The sequence below is a fragment of the Helianthus annuus genome, chromosome 14 (genome assembly GCF_002127325.2).
Source record: "Helianthus annuus cultivar XRQ/B chromosome 14, HanXRQr2.0-SUNRISE, whole genome shotgun sequence".
Taxonomy (NCBI): domain Eukaryota; kingdom Viridiplantae; phylum Streptophyta; class Magnoliopsida; order Asterales; family Asteraceae; genus Helianthus; species Helianthus annuus.
Window position 1 is genome coordinate 130,140,344 of NC_035446.2, and position 22,456 is coordinate 130,162,799.

At 36.0% G+C, this 22,456-nt stretch overlaps 1 protein-coding gene across 1 annotated transcript; it reads left to right on the plus strand.

Moving 5' to 3' along the window:
* The first annotated feature begins 16,411 nt into the window (after positions 1-16,411).
* LOC110903794 (ETHYLENE INSENSITIVE 3-like 1 protein) lies at positions 16,412-19,642 on the plus strand. Its single transcript, XM_022149583.2, has 2 exons — positions 16,412-16,627; positions 17,476-19,642. Exon 2 carries the CDS (start codon positions 17,570-17,572, stop codon positions 19,430-19,432), a length of 1,863 nt encoding a protein of 620 aa, XP_022005275.1. The 5' UTR covers positions 16,412-16,627; positions 17,476-17,569; the 3' UTR covers positions 19,433-19,642.
* The last annotated feature ends 2,814 nt before the right edge of the window (positions 19,643-22,456 follow it).

Sequence of the window (22,456 nt, forward strand, 5' to 3'; positions counted from 1 at the left end):
TGATTCCAATTGCTACTGATTTTAAATAATAAATAAAGTATTTTGGACTTTACAAACTGAACGGGAAACTCAGATTTCCTGTAGAACTCAGAAAGCCCTTTAAAAGTCTTTAAAATGACCGGAAAACCCCTACGGGGCGTATAATGAACTAAAACTCGTTACGGGCATTATGGAAGGTATCCTACTGATACCACAACCTCTTTAAAGTATATTGACTTAGGAAAACAAGTGTAGGACTCTTACGGTTACCCGTTGCGCCTATTGCGCGCGCGGTTCGGCTTATGTAACTAGTTTACATAAACTAGCCGATACGGGTCAAACCATATTATTTTGACCCTAAAATCCAGAGTGTGAATATTAAACCCATATAAAACAAGCCTTCAAACTTGTTGGGGCAGAATCACATTCCATTCCCGGTTTTCGCCTTTCACGCGATTAAACCGTATCTATCCTTTGAAACTGACCGGTCTAAGGCTACGGCTAATATAAAGACCCGTTAGGATTCTAATAGGTTATTTTAAAACCTTCGTTCCAGAATAGGAGCCCAGTAAAAGATATCTGTGATTTAATCAATTAAGGACAATACTTGCAAAGGTAAATACTTTTAACTTATTTTCCGTTATACGGGCTTGGGTTACGGTATATATAAAATACCGCTTGATCGAGCATCAAATCTTCCATTGTTTGGTGGTTAATTGAATAATTTGATCGGCTCGTTTAAACAGTCTTGTTACTTAAAAGCCTTTGGGGGTTAATGACCATGTCCCGGATATCCTTGGCATCATTTTACGAAATGGCCACGACCTCGACATCCGGGTGTAGGCGTACACCCGGCATTATGTCTATAATTAATAAAAGACGTAACCGTTGGTTTACCCACCTCGGTTTTACGCAATGTGGTGTGTCTATTAAACTTTAACCCGGACTAGATCCGGGCTACCGAACGCAAAAGGAACATGTAATTCATTCACAAGATTATAATATTAAATAATTCTCCCAAGTTATAAAAGAGTTTGTGCCTTGAGCATTCAAATCAATTTTTAATAAACATTTTACAAAAGTGTCGGTTGAATGTATTTACCAGTGTAAACTGACGTATTTTCCCAAAAAGATTAAACTGCAGGTACTAAACGTAATCGGCTGGCTATAGCTCCTTAGCATCTTAAGAAGTCTCGCAAGCTTTGATGCCTTGTCTGTTGAACAATACTTTTTATTATTTTGATCCCCCTGTGGATACCATTCGACTATTTGTGATACATTCGATATTACAATCAATGGTTGAATTATATTTATCTTTATGCTTCCGCTGTGCATTCATATAATTGTGTGGTTTGACTATATTGTTGCCAACTACGTCACGGTAATCCCCCACCGGGACCACCGGTGAGACACGTGGAAATCGGGGTGTGACAAACACTATATAACATTATATAACGAATATAACAATATCAGACAAACTATAGTGTTATATTTGTTATATAATGTTATATAGTATTACATAGTGTTATATGGTATTATATGGTGTTATATATTGTTATACGGTGTTTATATGGTGTTATATAGTATTATATATAGTGTTATAATACACTTCTCACACTTCTCACACTTTAGGCCCTTTTTACACTATTACCCTGTTTATATATATATATATATATATATATATATATATATATATATATATATATATATATTAAATCTACACGTTTTCATAATTACAAAGTTCCGTATATAAACTCATAGTCACTTCACCTGTTTTTCATCACGTTTTCCTAAGAAGATATCATACTTTCAGGAAAATCGAGTTATATAGTTTATTCAAATGGCCTCATTCATAGATGCAAAATCGGATGATTTCAAGCAGCGTTTTGTCAGACAAATCGAGGAACAGGTGTATGAAGACAGGGCTACTCTTCAAGAGTTGAAGAGATGTTTTGATGGATTGCAGGTTGGCCTGTTCACTAGAGAGCAGGTTTCCAGAGATCTTATGTGCATGCCTTCAACTTCCGTTCGTGAGCTTTGTGTTGTTAGTAATATAGAGTGCGGTGATAGAGACGTGGAGTTCATGGCGATGCTGAAGGACATACATCGAGAGGTTCAGCAATCGATGGAGTTGAAGCTAAAGTTTCTTCATTCTTGCTGTTATTGTTAGATTTGAACTTTAATGTTGTTCAATATGTGATGTAATTATTGGACTTTTAATGTCATGAATAAATGAATAAATTTTAAACTTATGAATCTATGTTGCCTTTTAGTTTTACTTATTTAGTTTTTTTAGTTTGATTTAGTTTAATTATTGGTAAGTCAACGGAAGTTTAATAATATGAAGTGTTGGTTTGATGGCGAAGAGATAATGTTGATGTTGTATTGTGTCTGAACATCTGTTTGGTAAGTCAACAGAGGTTTAATAGTATCAACGGTTGGTTTGATGGTTAACAAATTATGTTGATGTTGAATTTTGTCTGAACATCTGCTTGGTAAGTCAACAGAGGTTTAATAGCATCAGGGGTTGGTTTGATGGTGAACAGACGAGTGCAAAGATAAAACAAATGTTCAGAATTTGATCATTGATAGTAGTTTTTTGAAGAATCTGCTAATGATGAAACAACTGTGTATGCTAACGACTGTTTGATTTACCACTGTTGACTAAATGACATAAATTTAAATAGTATTAATCTTTGTTGTCGCATCTTCATTTTACTTATTTCAGTCATTCCTAACAGTGGTTGCGCTAATAGCAGATGTTAGACTTACCACTGTTGAGTTACACTGATTGAAAACAACTGTTTTTGAAACTTATGCTTGCGTAAAAACACATCCACTGCTAAATGATATCGTCTGTTATCATAATTTCTGTTTTTCCTAATGACTGTTCATTTACTATAGTGCTGACTGCTGACTATCATGCATTATGATAACAGAGGTTCTGACGTGGACAGATGTTAGCTAAAAATAAAATAACTGCTGAAAGTTATCATCTGTTGTCACAACTTCTGTTTATCTAACAACTGTTTGACTTACACTGTTTCCAACGACCAACAGAGGTTTCCAAACACATTTTGTTAGACATCTTTTATTAAGTTTGTAAATGTAAATAACAAATTCAGTAAGGGGTCTATGTGTAAATATTTTTCATTTGTTGAAAATATGGGAAAACAAAAACACAACTGTCATTATTTCTTTAGCATTATTACACATCAAACATCTATCATCTGACTTCTTTCAAAAATCTCTTCTTCCCAGTCATTTTCTAGGGTTTCAACATTCTTATTCTATGTCTTCTACACTTGAATCATTGGGTGTTTTATTGTTTTTTCTTCAACAACTGGTATGTAAATTCATATTGTAATACTTTATATTGTTTAACCGATTTTAATTCAAAAAAAAAATTTAAATCCTATCTTGCTACAAATACGATTTTAAGTTTATTGCTATACATTCAAGAAGGGTTTAGTTAGGTGTTTGAATCATTTGTTGATAACATATTAAAATAGTTATTATTTGCAGAAAATTTTTAACTCATACTCTGTTTCTATGATTAATTTCAGTAGATACTCTGTTAATACAAAAAGTTAATGTTCATCTTCGAAGCCAACATTTTAATTTTAATGTTTTAACATCTTTACTGATTCAGGTTTTGTCATGTATACTACATTTGTCAAGTTTCTTGATAACCCAGAATCTTTGAAACTGGTATGACATGTTTTTATATACATAATTTATTTTATTGAGATATATATTTAACAGTTGTTATGGTTTATATTTTCTTACACTACTTAAAAATTATATACATGATGTACCTATAGCCTTTGCTAATCAAAAGTGGGGAGATTGTTGGCAAAAAATAAGTTGCGAATCTATCATGAGTCTGGTAAAAAAATGGGTTATGAGGGTCAGAATAGAAAATTCAACACCAATAATAACTGACGGTTGGGACAATGTTGTTAAAGATCTCAATCTGCCGAGGGATACTTTGTTGGTTTTCAAAGCGTTAGGTGATTTTGGGTTTGAACTTTCATGTTTTGTTGATGGGATGTGTGGTGAATCTTATTTCACGTTTAATCGTTATGCAAGATTTTGGTTTTACGGTATGACTATTGATCTTAACTTCAATTCTTTTGCATCTTAAACGTGTCAACACTTATTCTCATAAGTTACATACTTCACATATAGTATTCGTTATTTTTAATTTTATGCAGGTAATCGAAGACTGCTTCATTAAACAATTTTATGTAAACAGCCCACCAAGTGGCAAATTTCAAATCTGTTATAAGGGTTCCTATTGGAATGTTGAGGTGTTTAAGATTGATACAAACTTTGTATTTGCTAGAGGATGGCCTGAAATGTGCAAGGATGTTGAGATACTTGAGGATGATTTGCTTGTGTTTAGCAGAATTGATGATGTTGTTTTTGAGGTAGTAGTTTATAGAGATGAGACTGAGATTTGCTTTTCGAAGAAAGCTGAATCTGACGATGATAGTGTACTTGAGATATCGAAAGCTGATTATGTTGAGAATGCATTCAAGGTACGTATGTATTTAGCATTAGCAGTAAAAGTTTTAATTATTTTAGCATTATATTAATTATTTCATTAATGTTGACCAGGACATCTATGAGGATGAAGAAGTTGTGTCTGTAGGTGAAGGAAGAACCGTTACTCAGGTACTTACTAAATTATTAAAATTATTTATTTTTAATTTAACACATATAAGAATTTAATGTTTTTACAACTATTAGTAATATTGTTTACTGATGTTACATTTATCCAATAATGTATTATTTAGAAGAAGTTACGAACGAATGCCGAATGCACGTCGAAGAGACGCATGTCTTCACGATTGAATAAAACACAAGATGTAAGTTTACCGTGTTAAAGATTGTTATATTACTATGGTTATTAAAGTCACTCTACGACAACAGGTTAAGAAGAAAGGTAAAGTTACTTCTGAGAGAAAGGAAACGGTCAAGAATATGACTAAGGGAAATGCTGCCTTACCAGTCGACACAAGTGATCATATTGGATGTTCTTCATCTGCTCACAAAGTTAAGGTATCTATACTCGCCACTTAATCAGTATATTTTATATAAACTGTTTTTTTTTGTTCATATATTCAACATTCCTTTAATTCACATGTATATGTTTACTTTTTCATCAAGGGGAAGAGAGCCGCCAATGTTCAGAAAAAGCTTATCTGTAGAAATAAGATTATAAAGACTGCAAAAAAAACATTCTGGACATCTTCTCGACCCTGAGTTCTTTCATTTTGATCGCAAAGGAGACTATAGGCTGGTATACCGTTTTTTATACCAAACTAATGATTTATGTTTATTTGTCTGACTATTATTTTTTTCCACACAATACATGTAGCGTCTTCCTGTTGAAGTTGCCAGACGAGCAGGTCTTTCTGTTGATCTTCATCCTTTGAAAGTTCAAAATATGGTTGGATTTGTGGAGGTTTATGATGTTAAGTCGGAGTTAAATGATTTGAAGCCATGTTATGCGTTGGACAGTTGGCGAAAGTTTATGACTGAAAATAAGTTGAGATTTGGTGATATGTTGCACTTCACATACGTGTCTTCGGAACAGAAGATCATATTAAATCAAGTTACCTCAGTTTAACAACGACATTTAAGTATGTTCTGATATCAGATATTATAATTATGAATTTTTTGATGGTGAAATTGTATATTATTAACTTGATGTTTTGCTGCTATGTATAGCTAACATGATAAAACACTGTTATTAGCACTTTATGTTTTATATATAGATGATATCATGCTTCTTTTTGCTAATAGTAACTGCAATTAGTAGAAACTTGGTTTATTAATCGCAAATGTGACATTCTTCTGCATTTATGGGTTTATGAATTCAGAATAATGGATGGATGTATATGACTGTGTTTGGCATGATGATGTTGTGTTTCATGTTGTCAAAACCAGGGTTTGAACATCTGTTTGACTTTTGGTCAATAGTTAATGGAAATACAATAACAAACAGTGGTTTGAACATCTGTTTGACTTTTGGTCAATAGTTAATGGAAACCCATGTTAGGTTCAACAGTGTTTTGAAGAGGAAAACAGTGTGAGAAGACAGTAGATCTGATTAAGTTAAACATTTGTTTAGATTTAAATAGATGTTTGGCCTTAAATAGATGTTTGGCCTTTAACAAATGTTTGGCCTTTTATATCAGAGGTTTGGACTTAAACAAATGTTTGTGCTTAAACAGATGTTTAGTCATAAACAGATGTTTCACCTTAAACAGATGTTTTGCCTTAAACAGATGTTTGGCCTTCTATATCAGATATTTCGACTTAAACAGATGTTTGGCCATAAACAGATCTGTGGCGTTAAACCAAACATCTGTTTAAGGTCAACATCTGTTTGACTATTGGTCAACATCTGATTGACTTTTGGTGAACATCTTTTTTAATTTGGTCAACGTCTCATTTAATATTCAACAGAACTTTGAATAACTCAATATCTGTTTAATTTGTTGTTTCGTTTTCTTGAATTCTATGTAATTTTGTAAAGTAGTACAAAAACAAACATTTTAAAAAAATCCCAAGTCACCCTATCATTAAAGTAATTTTGTAAAGTAGTTTGCTCTCAACATAATGGAATTGTTGTTGAATAAAGCTATTAATCATTAATTTATATCAATTTTGTAAGTCTGCAGTAGTTATTTTTTTACTCTCTGTCAATATATGTTATGCATGGTTTTCTAAGAAACGACCCGTGTTTGCACACGGGTCTTACCGCTAGTACTATATAATAAAAGAAACCAATGAGGGGACACATGTCATTCATTGGAGCCATCTATTTTTTAGTTTTCTCGTCTCTATCTCCTACTTAATTATAGATAATTAATATTAATTAAAAGATATTTATAAAATTAAATTTAATATAAATTTAAAAAATTCGTATAGAAGATAATATAATCTTTTGAAATATTTATTAGATTTCAAAATTATTTATCTTGAAATTAACAAAAGATGTACACTAAATATAAATTAATATAATGTAAAGAGTTAAATGTAATTTTAGTACCTCTGGTTTGGGCCATTTTATCAATTTAGTCCAAATGTTTTATAATACACAGGGTTTATAAAGATATAACGAGATATAACTTTTTCTTGATTGTTATATAAAATTACATGTGCTCAACCCATACAATACATGAAGTTCTTAAAATTGTAACTTTTTCATTATTTAATATATAAAATTAAAATTTACTCAACCTGTACAATACACGAGGTTCTTAAAGATATAACTTTTTTTTATCATTTAATATATAAAATTACATTTATTCAGCCCATGTAATAAATAGGATTTTTTAAAGATATATTGTTTTATTATTTGGTATATAAAATTACATTTATTCAACCCGCGTAATAAACGAGGTTTTAAAGATATATTTTTTTATTATTTGGTATATAAAATTATATTTATTCAACCCGTGTATTACACGGGGTTCTAACCTAGTAAAAATATAAAGTAGATAAAAAATAGATCAAAACACCATTTTGGTAAATAGTTTTCAAAGAACACTAAAATGGTAAATGGTTTCTTCACCAACACCACTTTAGAAAAAAAAAATAAAAAAATAAAAAAAAAACAACTCCAGTTTATAACCATAAGTCTAATTTTCTTTTTAGATAATAAAGAAATACACCTCGGAGAAATATGAGCTCAATGGTGCATGCATTTGACTTCACAAATAAAAATTAGAACTAAATCAAATCAAATCCTGCCCCTTTGTATTATTGAAATTATTAATATACGGTCAAACAGTTATACCACAAAATGTATTTTTTTTTTCTTTTGTAAAGCTGAATATTAATAATTTACTATTTTATTTTCTTGCTTGAACAATTATAGTTGTCGATTCTTTCTTTCTATTATAAAAAATGTTATACATCGTTTCAGTTGTAAGTGTTATTTGGGTATGTTTAATAATGGGTACTTTTAAAGTATCCAGTTGTATATATCACATCCTCAAATCATAAGGAAAAAATAAGGTGTGAGTTAAAAGATTGCTACATCAAATTCATTAAACCTTATAATTATTCATAAAATTATATGGAAAATGAAAAGTAAAATCTTAAGAGATTTGAGTCTTTATTCTTACCCGTATCATTAAATATAGAAAAATGTTCAATTTTACTTCTATATCAGATTTGATCTTTATTCCATATCCATAGAATTTATGAAAAGCTACAATCAATCCAATTTTTTTCAGGTGTGCCGGTTCAGTCCGGGGGTTGGGTCTTCGTTCATTACTTTAATTCCCAAGATTGGTGATCCCTCGAATCTGGGGGATTTTAGACCAATTAGTTTAATTGGGAGCATTATAAAAGTGGTTTCTAAGGTCTTGGCGAATCGTCTGAAGGTGGTTTTGGGCCGTATAGTATCTGAGACGCAGTCGGCTTTCTTATCTGGCAGGTATATCTTAGACGGTCCTTTGATGACTAGTGAGGTTATCTCTTGGGCGAAGAAGAGAGATAGAAAAATTTTTCTCTTTAAGATCGATTTTGAAAAGGCATATGATAACGTCAACTGGGATTTTTTACTTTCAGTATTGTCTCAGATGGGTTTTCCTTCGATTTGGTGTGATTGGATTCGGGGTATTTTAGTTTCTTCTAGAGCTTCAGTTCTGGTAAACGGGTCCCCTACTTTTGAGTTTGGTTGTCAGAAAGGCATTCGCCAGGGAGATCCATTGTCCCCGTTCTTGTTTATTATCTTGATGGAAGCTCTCTCGGGGATGATAAATCAGGCTTGTGATATTGGTGCCTTTCAAGGGGTTAAGTTTTCTAATGATGGTCCCTCTTTGTCTCATCTTTTATATGCCGACGATGCTATGCTTATGGGAGATTGGTCGGTTATCAACTTTAACAATATGAGACGTATTCTTCGGATATTTTATCTCTGTTCCGGGTTAAAAATCAATCTTCATAAGTCGGTTCTTTATGGGGTAGGTGTCGAGGAGGAGGAGGTTGCTAGTATGGCCGCAGATTTGGGATGCAAACAAGGTTCGTTACCTTTTTTGTATTTGGGTATAAAGGTGGGGGCGAACATGAATAGGGTTTCGAATTGGGATCCGGTGGTTAGCAAGTTTAAAAGCCGGCTTTCCAAATGGAAAGCTAACACTCTCTCTATTGCCGGTCGTTTGACGCTAGTAAAGTCGGTGTTACATAGTCTCCCGATATATTATTTCTCTTTGTTCAAGGCTCCTAAGAAGGTTATTGGTGTATTAGAAGGGCTCATGAGGCGCTTCTTATGGGGTGGGTCGGACGAGGTTCGGAGAATGAGTTGGGTGGCATGGGATATTATTAAGAAACGGGTTAAAGATGGGGGGTTGGGGGTGCCGTCGTTAGAAGTGAATAATAATGCTATGTTAATTAAATGGTTGTGGAGGTTTTTAAATGAACCAAACGCGCTATGGAGAAGGGTCGTTTTTTCTATACATGGCTCGGCTAGGTTTTGGGGTATTGCTCCATGCAATAATGCTTTTACAGGTGTGTGGAAGAACTGCGTCAAGTTCTGGAACAAACACAAGGTAGATGGAGTCGGGTTAAATTGTGTTATACGTGGCAATCCTGGGAACGGTACGCGGATACGTTTTTGGTTGGACACTTGGCTGGGGAACGAGCCACTGAAGAATTCTTTTCCTTTGTTGTATGCTCTCGAGAAGTCTAAAAGAGTCCTTCTTTCCGATCGTCTGGCTTGTTCGGGAGGTACTTGGTCGGTGAGGTGGGAATGGACGCGGCATTTGGATACTTCAGAAGAGGTTGATTGCAAGATAGCGCTTGAAGCTTTAATGCAGCCGATCTTTTTAAATGATACAGAAGATACTTGGTATTGGTCTCATGGGGTGAATAATGGGTTTGAGGTGGCGGATGTTAAACGGTGGTTAAACGGGTCACCGGTGAATAGTCTTACGTTTGAGTTTAGATGGAGCCCGTGGGTGCCGAATAAGTGTAATATTTTCTTGTGGCGCGCGTTCCTGGATCGGCTTCCAACGAAAATGGCTCTAGCTAGAAGGAATATTATGGTGGATAATCTCTATTGTGCATGGTGCCAATCTTACGAAGAGTCGATAGAGCATCTTCTTACGGGATGTGTTGTGGCGCACGGGGTTTGGGAGGGGATTGCCGCGTGGTGTAGAATACCGCGTCCGTTCGTTTTTCATGTTAGAGATGTGGTTTCTCTTCACGAGCACAGTGGAGGCACGGGTGTCAAGAAGGAGGTTTTGCATGGTATCGTCATCATTACTTGCTGGAGACTGTGGAGAGCTAGGAATGACAAAATCTTTAATGGCATTGATTCGAATGTGGTGACATTGGTGGCGGATATCAAGTCGTGGGGGTTTCTTTGGTATAAGCATAGGTTTAAGGGAGGGATTGTTGATTGGTCTCGTTGGTGTTCATTTGATGTAACGTAACGTTGTTGTATTGTTGGTTTTCCTTGGTTGTTCCGGCTTCTTTCTCTGTCTTGGAGATAGTTGCCGGTTTTGGTGTTTTTTAATGAAGTGTATTTTTCAAAAAAAAAGTTATCACTTATAAATATATATATATTTTTTTTATAGTGAAAGAGAGAGAAAAAATAGTAAAATTGATTAAAAGAACATTATTTAGCTGAATATAGATAGATGAATCGGATATTGGAGGTTTGTTAAAATCCTTAAATTGCCAAGGTAAATATTGTTTTTTAGTTAAATTACAAAGATATGGATAAAAACTCGGAAGAAGATGTGGGAGACTTCTAGAAAATAAACATTTTTTTTGAATGATTGTTTTCATTTAAATTATACACAAAAGAAAAAAGAAACTTATATGAATAATATTGTGAATGCTCTTTCTTATGAGTAGTATTTTTTCCGGTATAAATTTTTTAAAGGAATAATGGAATTTAATAATCCCAACTTTCACCAGTTGACCGATAACGGATACAACTTTAAAAATAATCACTGGCGGTCTCAACTTTTAATATTTTGTAAAACATTGGACCCTTGCTGGGAGAGTAGGAGATGGTGGTCCCAACTTCAAACATTGGACCACTAACGGTCACCACTAACATCCCTTGTACGGTGTTAGCAAGGGTCCAATGTTTTACAAAATGTCAAAAGTTGGGACCGCCAGTGGCTATTTTTGAAGTTGGGTCCGTTGTCGGCCAACTGGTAAAAGTTGGGATTATTAAATTCCATTATTCCTTTTTTAAAATATTTTTCCGGTATAAATTTTTTTAACGGTATAAATTTTTTAAAATATTTTTCCGGTATAAATTTTTTTAAATGTAACTCAGAATTCCTATATTTTGTGATTTTATCCACCAAAACTTATCCTTTTTTTATATAAAACAGCTATTATACTTTGTTAAGTTTTGAAGAAAATTACACAAATTGCAAACTCAATTTCTATTTTCTATTTGTACTTTTAACTATTGTATATAAGTTTGAAACAAGCCGAGGCACTAGTGAGCTACTCAAGATCGGTTTGCAAAAACTTAAATCAAGCCGAGCCCAAGACTTATTTAATAAATGAGCTCGAGCCTGAGTTTCACATATTGAGCTCGAGTAGACTCGTGAATCTAAACGAGCTTTTAATTTATAAATTATATTTAGTATATAAGAGGTAGGTTCATTGACGAACCATAAAAAAGGGGGGAAAAGTGGGGAACGTAGCAAACTAGCAACCATGAGTTTTATATGCAACTCTTTTTTTTACATAATTGTTTTCGAATCTTTTGCACATAAACACATGTAAAAAGCGTTCTAATAAAAAAAACTCAATTTTGTAAAAAAAAGTTACTATTTAACTTTATTTTATTTTATATTTAATTAAAACGACTTCTCTATTTGTTTATATGTTGCCAATATGGGGGCTTGCCCACTTAATAGATGGATGCATATGCCTCTTAGAGGGGAGGTCTTATGCTTGATCAGAGTGTCGCGCTACGGTTAAAGATGAATTTATAATGTCCTAATTACCTCAAGTTAATAGCTAGTGGCAATAAGGGTGTCGAACCACAAAGAGTCTATGGTATGTGTTAGGATTTGGTTAATTATTAATTTGAAACGATTTATGAAGCTTGCTATATTTACAATTTCTTTGTTTGTTTGGTTTTGGAAAAAAAAGTGTCGGATTGGACCAAGAAGTTTACTACTAACTATGAATTTGGTTTACTTAAACTATTGCAAAATTGGATTTCTTGCTTAAAACTATAAGATTGAACAAGGTTCACACCCAGTTTGATAGTCGTAAGCCCTAGGATTCCTACACGTTTTTATACTTCATTTAGTTGAAATTGATTATTAACGAGTTTAGTGTAACATGTCTTAGGTTCCGAAAGCTATTAACGTCACAAAGAACGAACCGCAATGCACTTCATTCCCAAGAACATATAAACTCTAACCTATGGCAAAGCATAATTGCCCATACTCACTTCATAAAGTCAGTTTTCATTACCCAATCAGCAATTTATAAATTCAATACAAATGCAAAACAATTGGCACAAATTTCATATGTTTACGCTCAACTAGTCACAAATCAAATACTAAAACAAATGTTGGAAACCCTAGATATCTTACAAAAACCTACACCAGGGTGAAACCCGAGAGAATTAGCCGCTCATGGTTGATGAAACATGAACATCAGATGAGAAGCACGTGAACCGAGACATCTTGCTTGGGTCTTGGATCTTGAAAGTGATGGATGAAGGATTAGGGTTAGGTATTGGATGATTGGTGTAATGATTGGATGATTGGTGATGGAGATTAGAGTTTAGGATTGATGAAGATTGATAGTATAGATAGATGGTGATTGAGAGATGTTTTCAATACTCCTTTAGGCTCCAAGAACTGAATTCTCTCTTTAATTTTCGTCCAAACATAACATAAAACCCAAATCCAATCAACGGAAAGTGAAACCTGGCGTCCGGATTCACGACGGCGATGCGGAACTCTACCGTTAGTGACGCAAGGAGTTAGCCCGACTCACTGTGCTTCTGCTTATGCACTTCTATGGACAATGTGTCGCGTCGGTGAGGCGGCCCTAGGCCGTCGCCGATGCAATATCCTGCTTTTCTCCCATTTTCTTCATTTTGCGTGCCCCGTTGGTCCTAGATACGTGTCGATGTTCCGTAAAGCTCCGAAAATGCTCCTAAAACTTTGTAAGACCTGCAAAATGAAAACCATATCAAAGTAGTGTAACACCTCGTAAAATCGTGTCCAATGATGTGTTGACACGTATAATAAACCCTGATAAAGTCAAACGTTGACTATGAGGGACTATTTTCGTGAAAATCAAAAACCTTGATTATAGAAGGACTAAAGTGTCAACATGCCTAAACTAGGCCTCTGAGTGACCTTATACGGTGTTCGTATTCTCAAATGAGCCACTTGTTGGACGAGAGGAGCCATTTGCGTAATTATTTGAAAGTTTACGCAACAAAGGGTTAAAAGTGTCAACATGTTAATTCTTACCTCTGAGTGACCTTTTAACAAACCGAGAGTTTCATAATGTTTGATTATATTCTCGGGAATGCCTAATATTGGCCATTCAAGGCTTTTATGCCAATAAGTGAAGTTGCGCGCAAGTTTGTAAGTTAGAGGGGTTAAAAGCGTCAACATGTTTAATTACACCTCTGAATGACCTTTTTACGAACCCGAAGTATTATGATGTACAATCATACTCTTGAGAATTCTTAACATGAGCTACATAGGGCTTTGATGCTATTAAATGATGATACGCGCAAGTTTTCGCGTTAAAGGGACCATAAGCGTCAACGTCGAAAATACACCTTTGAGAGACCTTTTAAGCAAATTGGAGCGTCGTAATATTTGAGGATACGCTCGGGAATGCCTAGTATAGGCAATGGAAGGCTTTGATATTGATAAATGATATTACGCATTATTTTGTGTATAAAAAGGAGTAGAAAAGTCAATGTGCGAATCTATGCCTTAAAGTGACCTCCTAAACAAAGTGGGAACTCCGTAATGCTCGGTATTACTTCCGGGCATGCCTAAGATTGGTCACTTATGATAATTATACCTTATATTAACATAATACATCATATATATGAAGTTGTGTGCCAAAAATGTCATAAAAGAAAGTTAAGATGGCACTTTTAGAAGACAGTGACCAAAATGGCAAAACTGCCAAACTTGCAGCCCGGATTGGGTTAGCTCGCGAGCCGCGTAATACGGGCTGTGGGCGGTCGCGGGCCGCTAGAGCCCGGATCTGCAGATTTATTCATTTTTTTTTTATTTTCTTGCTTGGTGACCACTCTAATCCATTCTAAACCATTTCTAATGATTCTAGGGGCACTTTAATGGTTTCAAAAATATCTCTGAGATTATGATAATTACAAATATGTATAGGGCCCTAATACACATCCCCACTAGCTAAGAAAGTGGATCAACTTACTTAAGAAGAGAACTATTGATGTTGGCAATGACTTTGTACGATAGCAACAATTCATTTGCTTATATAAAGTGCACACAAAAATGTTTATGAGAAAGACTTTTTAGAGCGATGAGGAATATGCATAACACCCAAAGGTAGTGCCAAGATTTTGAAGGACTTGATGAGAACGATAGCGTCGTTCCAAACGAAGATCACGTCATTAATTTAAACGATAATGTGTAAGTGATTGTGTGCATATGGATACATAAATAATAGAGGACGTTTATTGGAAACCATGACACCAAGTGTACTAAAGGCTTTGGAAACGCATTAAAGCCATGGCGTGGGGGCGTAATTGAGATTGCAAAGGAACTTTTGAAGCAAGTAAATATGACCTTAATTTTATTACTTATATATATGATTTCTTTGAGACTGTCGCAAATAAAGGAATTTTGAAGATCTAGTTAGCTAAGTGGCATTTATGAGCTACCGTAAGAAAGAGAACAACTCTAATACGTGTTAATTAAAGTTAGTCATTATGTATTATGTATTTGAGATTAGGGTAAAATTTGGTACCAACTTAGCTATGATATGTAATCAAGAAGTTTGATATTACCCATATGTATTTTATGATTATTACGGTTAAAAAAAATGACTAACTTAATTCATTAGAGGTCATTCCCTATACTATAGCAATGAAAATAGTCGGGGAAATTACGTGTAAAGTGTTTTAAAGGAGTAAGAAGTATCATGCTCAATGAAAAATTATGGCATTCAGGTTTTGGTAAGTCTCGCATTTAGGGTTCATATGAAAAAGTTAGGTTTAGGTTAAAAAGGTGTAAATCACACCTCAATGGTGTATCTGTAGTAAACTACTTGCATTGTAGTTTAGTTTTGTTTTGTTTTGGATATGGGATTAAGCGAAAAGATTTACTTGCATGTAGTGTTTATGGATCAAGTTATGAACTTGGATCAAACAAACCTTGATCCATGTAATATAAAGTTATATATTTAAAGATTTTCAAAGTTATGTTAAAATATAAGATGTTGGTGGTGTTGTTCTGAATCATCAATATGTTTTTTGGAATTGTTCGCTTGAAAATGGGTATAAAAGCCGACTTTCACCAAACTTGGACATTATCAAGTGATAATAGGCCAACACAATTTGTGTAAAGTTGCGAACATAAGTCTCATGGTGCCTCATGTACACAAGTCATATGCCCTTCCATCTAGCTGCTACGCCATCTAGCAAATCACATAAAATCAATTATAACTCAAAATTAACATGGGTGTTAAGCGTCTTTTTAAAGCTTCAAGAATCTAGTTCGAATTTTACTAACATAACAAACGAATTTCGATCCAGATTAAGCAAACAGATGAATTAGCATAAAGAAATCAATATTAATATATCATTTTCAGTCAAATATTTTAAGTAGGTCTATTATAGAATTATGATACGACGTGACCGCTACCATAACATGTTCTTCTTAACTAGTGTAAGGACTCTTTGAAGTGTATAAATCATGTGACATTGATATTTATCATATTTCTTTTCTTTTAAGGGTGAACGGGGCGTAAGAGTGGAGTGAAATCGGTGACCCCATTCACCTAAGGGGAACACCGCCGCCATCCCTTAGGTGAGTGGGTGAGGGGAGTGAAATGGGTGGAGGTTCACCGAAGAGAGGAGAGGAGAGAGGGAGAAGGAAGGTGGGGCCAATCTAATTTCCAACCAATCAAACCTTTTCTTTTCTTTTTTTTTTTTTTTGAATAAAAAAATAAGGGGAGTTAAGAGGGGAGTGCCGCCATCAATTTAGGGTGTTAGGGGAGTTTAAGAGGGGAGTTGACGTGGCACACGAGTATTGGTTGGGCGTAAGAGAGGGAACTCACCTATTAGGTGAGCACCCCCTTCACCCTAATGGGGAGAATTCATTTTCTTTTATGGTAAAACATTTTTCTTTGGGTAGAAAGTTAGCATAAAGCTTGAAATATTTATATATTTCTTTCCTTAAAGTTTAAAGTAGAAAGAAGACTGATGATACGTGTACTAACCTTATTGCAGTAATACGATACACATTAATTGCATCAACCCCTTTGTCATATTCATTCTCGTTTTCCCCCCTCTCTCTCTCTCTCCTCCAGCCACCACAAAAGCAGCCGAAGACGACCTCTCTTTCATTTTTCAGATGCCACAAGAAGATCAACAAAAGTCTTGAAAAACAACAGTCAGGTGAGTTCATTCGTTCAAAGATTCAATCTTTATTGATTTTTAATGAATACCCAATTCAGCTTTTGGATTAAACTCAAAACCCTTTTCATGGGTTTTGATAATTTTGTGAAATTGATCTGGGTATTGTTACTGTTAGTCGATCTGTACAGAATCCGATTAGGGTTTGTTTGATGTTGAATTTGAATTGGGGGTAGTCTTTTTTTTGTTTGTTTGATTGTTGATTAAACCCTTTATGAAAGATTTTTAAATTTGCAAGTTGTTATGCTGTTATGGAATATGGATTGTTTATGTTTCTACTTTTTGATGAGATCTGTGAATATAAAGTGTAATCTTATATATGTATATATATATCTGCTCTGTTGTAGATCATAAAACTACTTTTGATTGGGGTTATATATTCCAACTAGTTGATCTGACTGCTCTTTTTACTCTTTTTGTGTTTGTTTGTGTGTGTGTGTGTGTGTGTGTGTGTGTGTGTGTGTGTGTTTATGTGTGTTCTTTTTGTTTCAAGTTGCTTAAGTTCTCTGTGAAGTTTTACAATAAAGGAATCTTTTGATCATAATCGAAACAAATACGAACAAATAAATCTTTAAAAGACCAGTTTTAAGATAAAGTTTGATACTTTAATGTTCTTTATGTTTAGTTCAGTTGTCTGCTGTTCATAAATCTATAGTTTAGTCTCATGGTGTTCGTTTCATCGTTTTCGGGCCTTAAAGCTGAAAATTTCGAGCATAAGAAGATTAGATATGATTTTGATTATTACTCTTATCAGAACTAATCTTGTTCTATTAGATAAATCATGAATGATGTGATTTCTAAGTTGATTTTGTGTTTTTTTTTTTTTTCAGGATAGAAGGTATATTCGCTTGACGGTTGATGATCTTGTGAGTAATTAAGGTGGTATTAATTGCATACTTTCTTGATTTGGGTTGATTGTGATCAATGGGGATCTTCGAAGAAATGGGATTTTACGGAAATCTTGATTTCCTTTCGGCTCCCAACTGCGAGGGAGAACGTGCTCCTGAAACCGAACAAGACGCACCCGTGGAGGAAGATTACAGTGATGAAGAAATGGACGTTGATGAGCTCGAAAGGAGGATGTGGCGAGACCGGATGCTTTTAAGGCGGCTCAAAGATCAAAGCAAAGGTAAAGACGTCGATAACACCAAACAACGTCAGTCTCAAGAACAAGCGAGACGCAAGAAGATGTCGCGGGCCCAAGACGGGATCTTGAAGTACATGCTTAAAATGATGGAAGTTTGCAAGGCTCAAGGGTTTGTTTACGGAATCATTCCGGAAAATGGGAAGCCAGTTAGCGGGGCGTCTGATAATCTCCGTGCCTGGTGGAAGGAAAAGGTCCGGTTTGATAGAAACGGGCCGGCTGCAATATCAAAATACCAATCGGAACACTCGATTCCGGGGAAAGATGAGGATAATCTTTCCCCGGTTTCCACCCCGCACACGTTGCAAGAGCTTCAAGACACCACTCTCGGTTCTCTTCTGTCGGCTTTAATGCAGCACTGTGACCCGCCACAGAGGCGGTTCCCGTTGGAAAAGGGTGTCGCACCACCGTGGTGGCCCACCGGAAACGAGGAATGGTGGTCGCAACTCGGGTTACCGAAAGAACAAGGGACCCCACCGTATAAGAAGCCTCATGATCTGAAAAAGGCGTGGAAAGTCGGTGTTTTAACGGCCGTCATTAAGCATATGTCGCCGGATATCGCGAAGATTCGCAAGCTTGTTAGGCAATCTAAATGCTTGCAAGACAAAATGACGGCTAAAGAAAGCGCCACGTGGCTCGCTATAATTAACCAAGAAGAAGCTATATCGCGGAAACTGTATCCTGATATCTGTCCGCCTATATCAACAGGTGGGTCCGGGTCGTATCTTGTAACTGACGCCGGTGATTATGACGTGGAGGGTGTAGACGATGATCAGACAGTTGAAGTAGAAGAATGTAAGCCGCAGCCTGTTGATGTCACTAATCTCTTTAATCTCGGGCTCATGGGCCCGCAACTGGCCCAAGTGAAGGGTGAGCTCGTTGAAATCCCGAGCTCGGATAATTTCGTTCAGAAAAGGAAGCAGTTATCTGATGACCAGCAGCCACCGAAGGTGTACACTTGTGAGTTTTCCCAATGCCCTTATAGCGACATTCGTGTAGGTTTTGCTGATCGACTTTCAAGAAACAATCACCAGATGAATTGTCCGTATCGCCCTTCTCCTAATCCGAATCATAATCCGCCTCGTAGTTCCACCCTAAGTTTCCAAATGAAAGAACCACAACCACCCGTGTTCACAATGCCGTCATTTGGTCAACCCAAGATGACCACGGGTCAACCCATGAACCAGGATGCTGCATTTGGTGCGTCACAGTTTGGACTTCCGGGAGATGGTCAACGGGCGATTACCGATCTTATGTCGTTTTACGATACGAATCATCAAAACACCAACCGAAATCTCAACACCGCGAATCTTGATGTTATCGCTAATCACCAAAACACCAACCGAAACCTCAATGCTGCAAATCTCGACGTTATCACCGACCTCCAGAAGCAAAAATTCCCCATGCAACTCGACGATGACTTTTTTAATCAAGGCGTAGTCGAGTCAAACATCAGTTCCAGCCAGTCAACCTTCTTGTCAACAGGTTTCCAGTTCGACAACAAAGCACCATACACCCCTCCTTTCGACGCACACAATAATTTGGATTTCAGATTCGTTTCGCAGTCTCCGTTCAATCTAGGAGGCGTTGACTTTTCCGGCGAGTCAAACCCGACCCCGGATATGTCCATGTGGTACCTCTAAAACAACCACCAGCATCATCATCAAAATCATCTCCCTTTAACAGGTGAAAAAGTCTTTTTATAATCCATAGTTATAGTAGTATCAAGTTAGTTATTTGAACTCATTATGCTTGTTACTATTACAAAACTTTGATGTTTTTCATGTTTCTTGTGACAAAATACATTGTGGTGGATTATTATATGAATTATTGGTGGCTAGCTTTTGTTTGTTTGTTTATGGTGTTTTGTCAAAGTAAAAAGGTGAAGAAGGCATGTGGGAGGGTGGTTGGGTTGGGACCAATTGAGTGAAAGATTATTAGGTAGCAAGATGGAGAACATCAACATGTGAGCTTGTTTGGGTCCATACCATAGGTTTGGGACCCAGATATGGATAGACTTTAGGAAGATGATGATGATGCTAAATAGCTGGCTGGCTGGCTAGATGGTGTCAAAACATAACTTCATGGGTGGATAATAAAGTCATCCATCAATGGCTCTTTTGACTTTTGCTATTATGGTGTTTGTGGAATGTTATGCTTGTTTTCTACCTAATTCTTCTTACTATTATTGGTTGGTTGATTAGGAAAATGATTATTCTATTGTCAAATCAGTTTGATCTTTGTCAGTTTCTTTGATTGTGTCGTGGTCGAATGAGCGGGTCAAAACGGGTTAAAATAATTACATTGAATCATAACAGGAAAAAAGAACGTAACGCTTATTTAAGGTGTGAACTTCATTAAATATGATAAAACTAGGTTATGAATGTGTTCTTTTTCATTGCAACACTCGCACTCGCACGTGCATATATATATTTTCTATCAATCTTATATACTCTCTTTGATTTAAGGTGATAATCTAAAATTCTTATGTGTCGTGATGAAGATTGGCTAAATCAGCTAATTTACGCGGTCGTTTTAAAATGATGTTTTTCATTTAAAAAAATTTTCTATTGCCCCTAACAAGCAACTATTGAGTCGTTGTAGAAAAAATAATATAAAAAATCAATAATAAACACTATGGAATTTGTATTCATTGCTAAAGAAAAATAGTCAATACTATGCACAAAGGAACTATATACTAATGAATCAACTTTGATAAAAATAAATAAATAAATAAATAAATAAATACAACCAAAACTAGTGAACAACAAATACAGTTTACATAGCTCAAAATATAAACCAACTCAGCCTAATATGAACTAATAAGACAACAAAAAAGATAGAAATTAAAGAATGGAACTAGGGTTGCACAAACTGGGTTTTTTGCCCAAACTATTTCGAGTTGGGACAGTTTCCGGTTTAGGTCAACAGAAGCCATAACCGGCTTTTGTTAAAAGCGATGCAAAGAAAGTCAAAGGAACGTGTTTGACCAGTTTGAAAGCGGGTTTTGACCAATTCGGTTCGGGTTTGGCTGGGTTCGAACCAGTTTTCAACCATGTGGTTCGGGTTGGTTTATAATCGGTTCTTGCCAAACCGGTTCCGGGTTTTTTTGTGCACCTATACTCACGACTAGCTGTTGTTGACCTGATGAAATTTCCACGACTGGGTGACGCCACTACTGGCACACAGTTGCTCAATTGAGGCATGAGCATTCACAATGGAATCATCATCTCCATCCATATAATTTAACTGAAATACACATTTATCCGTAAAGTTTGTTATTTTTTAGAAACCCTTCACATCTAATTCCCTATATATATTCATAATCATATAATTGCCACTCACAATACTAAAATAATGAGATAGGGGAAGAATGTAACCCCCCAAATATGAGGTTCTACCTTTGGTTTTCCACAAAATTTGGGGGATGAGAATATGGGGGTAGGGACTCTAGCGTAGAAGTGAAAGTGATTAAAATATTATATTTTTCTTATAATTTAAGTGTGAGGAATGTGATGGGACCTTCATTACGAGTGCCAATAATTCGGCTATGGAACCATCACTAGTGCTCTAGTGGTGGCCACGGGTATTTAAGTTCCACCTATGGTGGGCCTGAGTGAGTTTTCCCCTTCAGGTCTCAAGTTCGAGTCTGGGTGATATGGGTTTCTCATTGATGAGTTTAAATTGGGGATCTATTGTGCGAGGGGGCTCTCTAGCGCTGAAGGGGTATGGTCCCAAAAAGCCGCGCAAACCTCCGTTGAGGTTGCGCGTGAGACCATACTCCTTATTTAAATAAACTTATGTTAGTTAGATGCTCAGCAAGAGCCTCATAGGAAGGCAGCGCAAGGCTGCCTCCAGTGGTACACAAGGTACAAGTGGTAGTGAAAAGAGCCAATGAGCGTCCAGCAGGCTCTGGTCAATCGTGCGCCACGATCGTCTGACGAGAAGTACTCAAGGACGCCTACGTGGCACCAATCAGGGGACGGAGACATCTGCCCCACGATCTCCACTTGTCTGCTGATGGCAGAAGAGCAGCAGGGCCGACAGCAACGACACGTGGCTCAAATCAAGGTGCGCCAGCACCAAAGAGCTTCTAGAAGCCACTAAACGGTCGACGCTAGTGAGACAAAGAGCATATCCGTTATGATTGTCCATTTCCAGCCCAAGGCCCATCAGCCCATATCCTCTTACACCTCTCCGGCTATAAATAGGGACTTCAGTCCACAGGTTAAATATTCTATTCCCTCTACTCTCACTCTTAACACTTAATTATCCTCCCAAAGCAGTCGCTTATTCTCACGCCGGAGCCCGGTTAAGAGGGAAACCCCCACATTCCCCTCTTAACGTGTAACGGTTTTCTGTTTTGCAGGATTGAACCTCAAGTCGGAGCTCAAATATTCATAAGAAGATTAACCATTATGGTAGAAATATAAACCAAACTGATTAGTTCCCTTAATTAGTTCTGTGTTTCTTCAAGCGCAGACCCGGTTAAGACAACGTATGCTAGACCTCCCGAAATTCGCGAATAATTCATACCTTTCAAAAAAAAAAAAAAAAAAAAAAAAAACAATTCGGCTATGGGCTTGAATGAATCTGCATTTGGGTTGTGTAGTGTAGGGCCATGCTAATTTATTATAAGGTGCCTAATCTACTAATCTATTGTGTTG

Bases quoted from the DNA above. Each gene is read 5' to 3' on its own strand.
- LOC110903794 (XM_022149583.2), top strand. From the start codon at position 17,570: ATGGGGATCTTCGAAGAAATGGGATTTTACGGAAATCTTGATTTCCTT.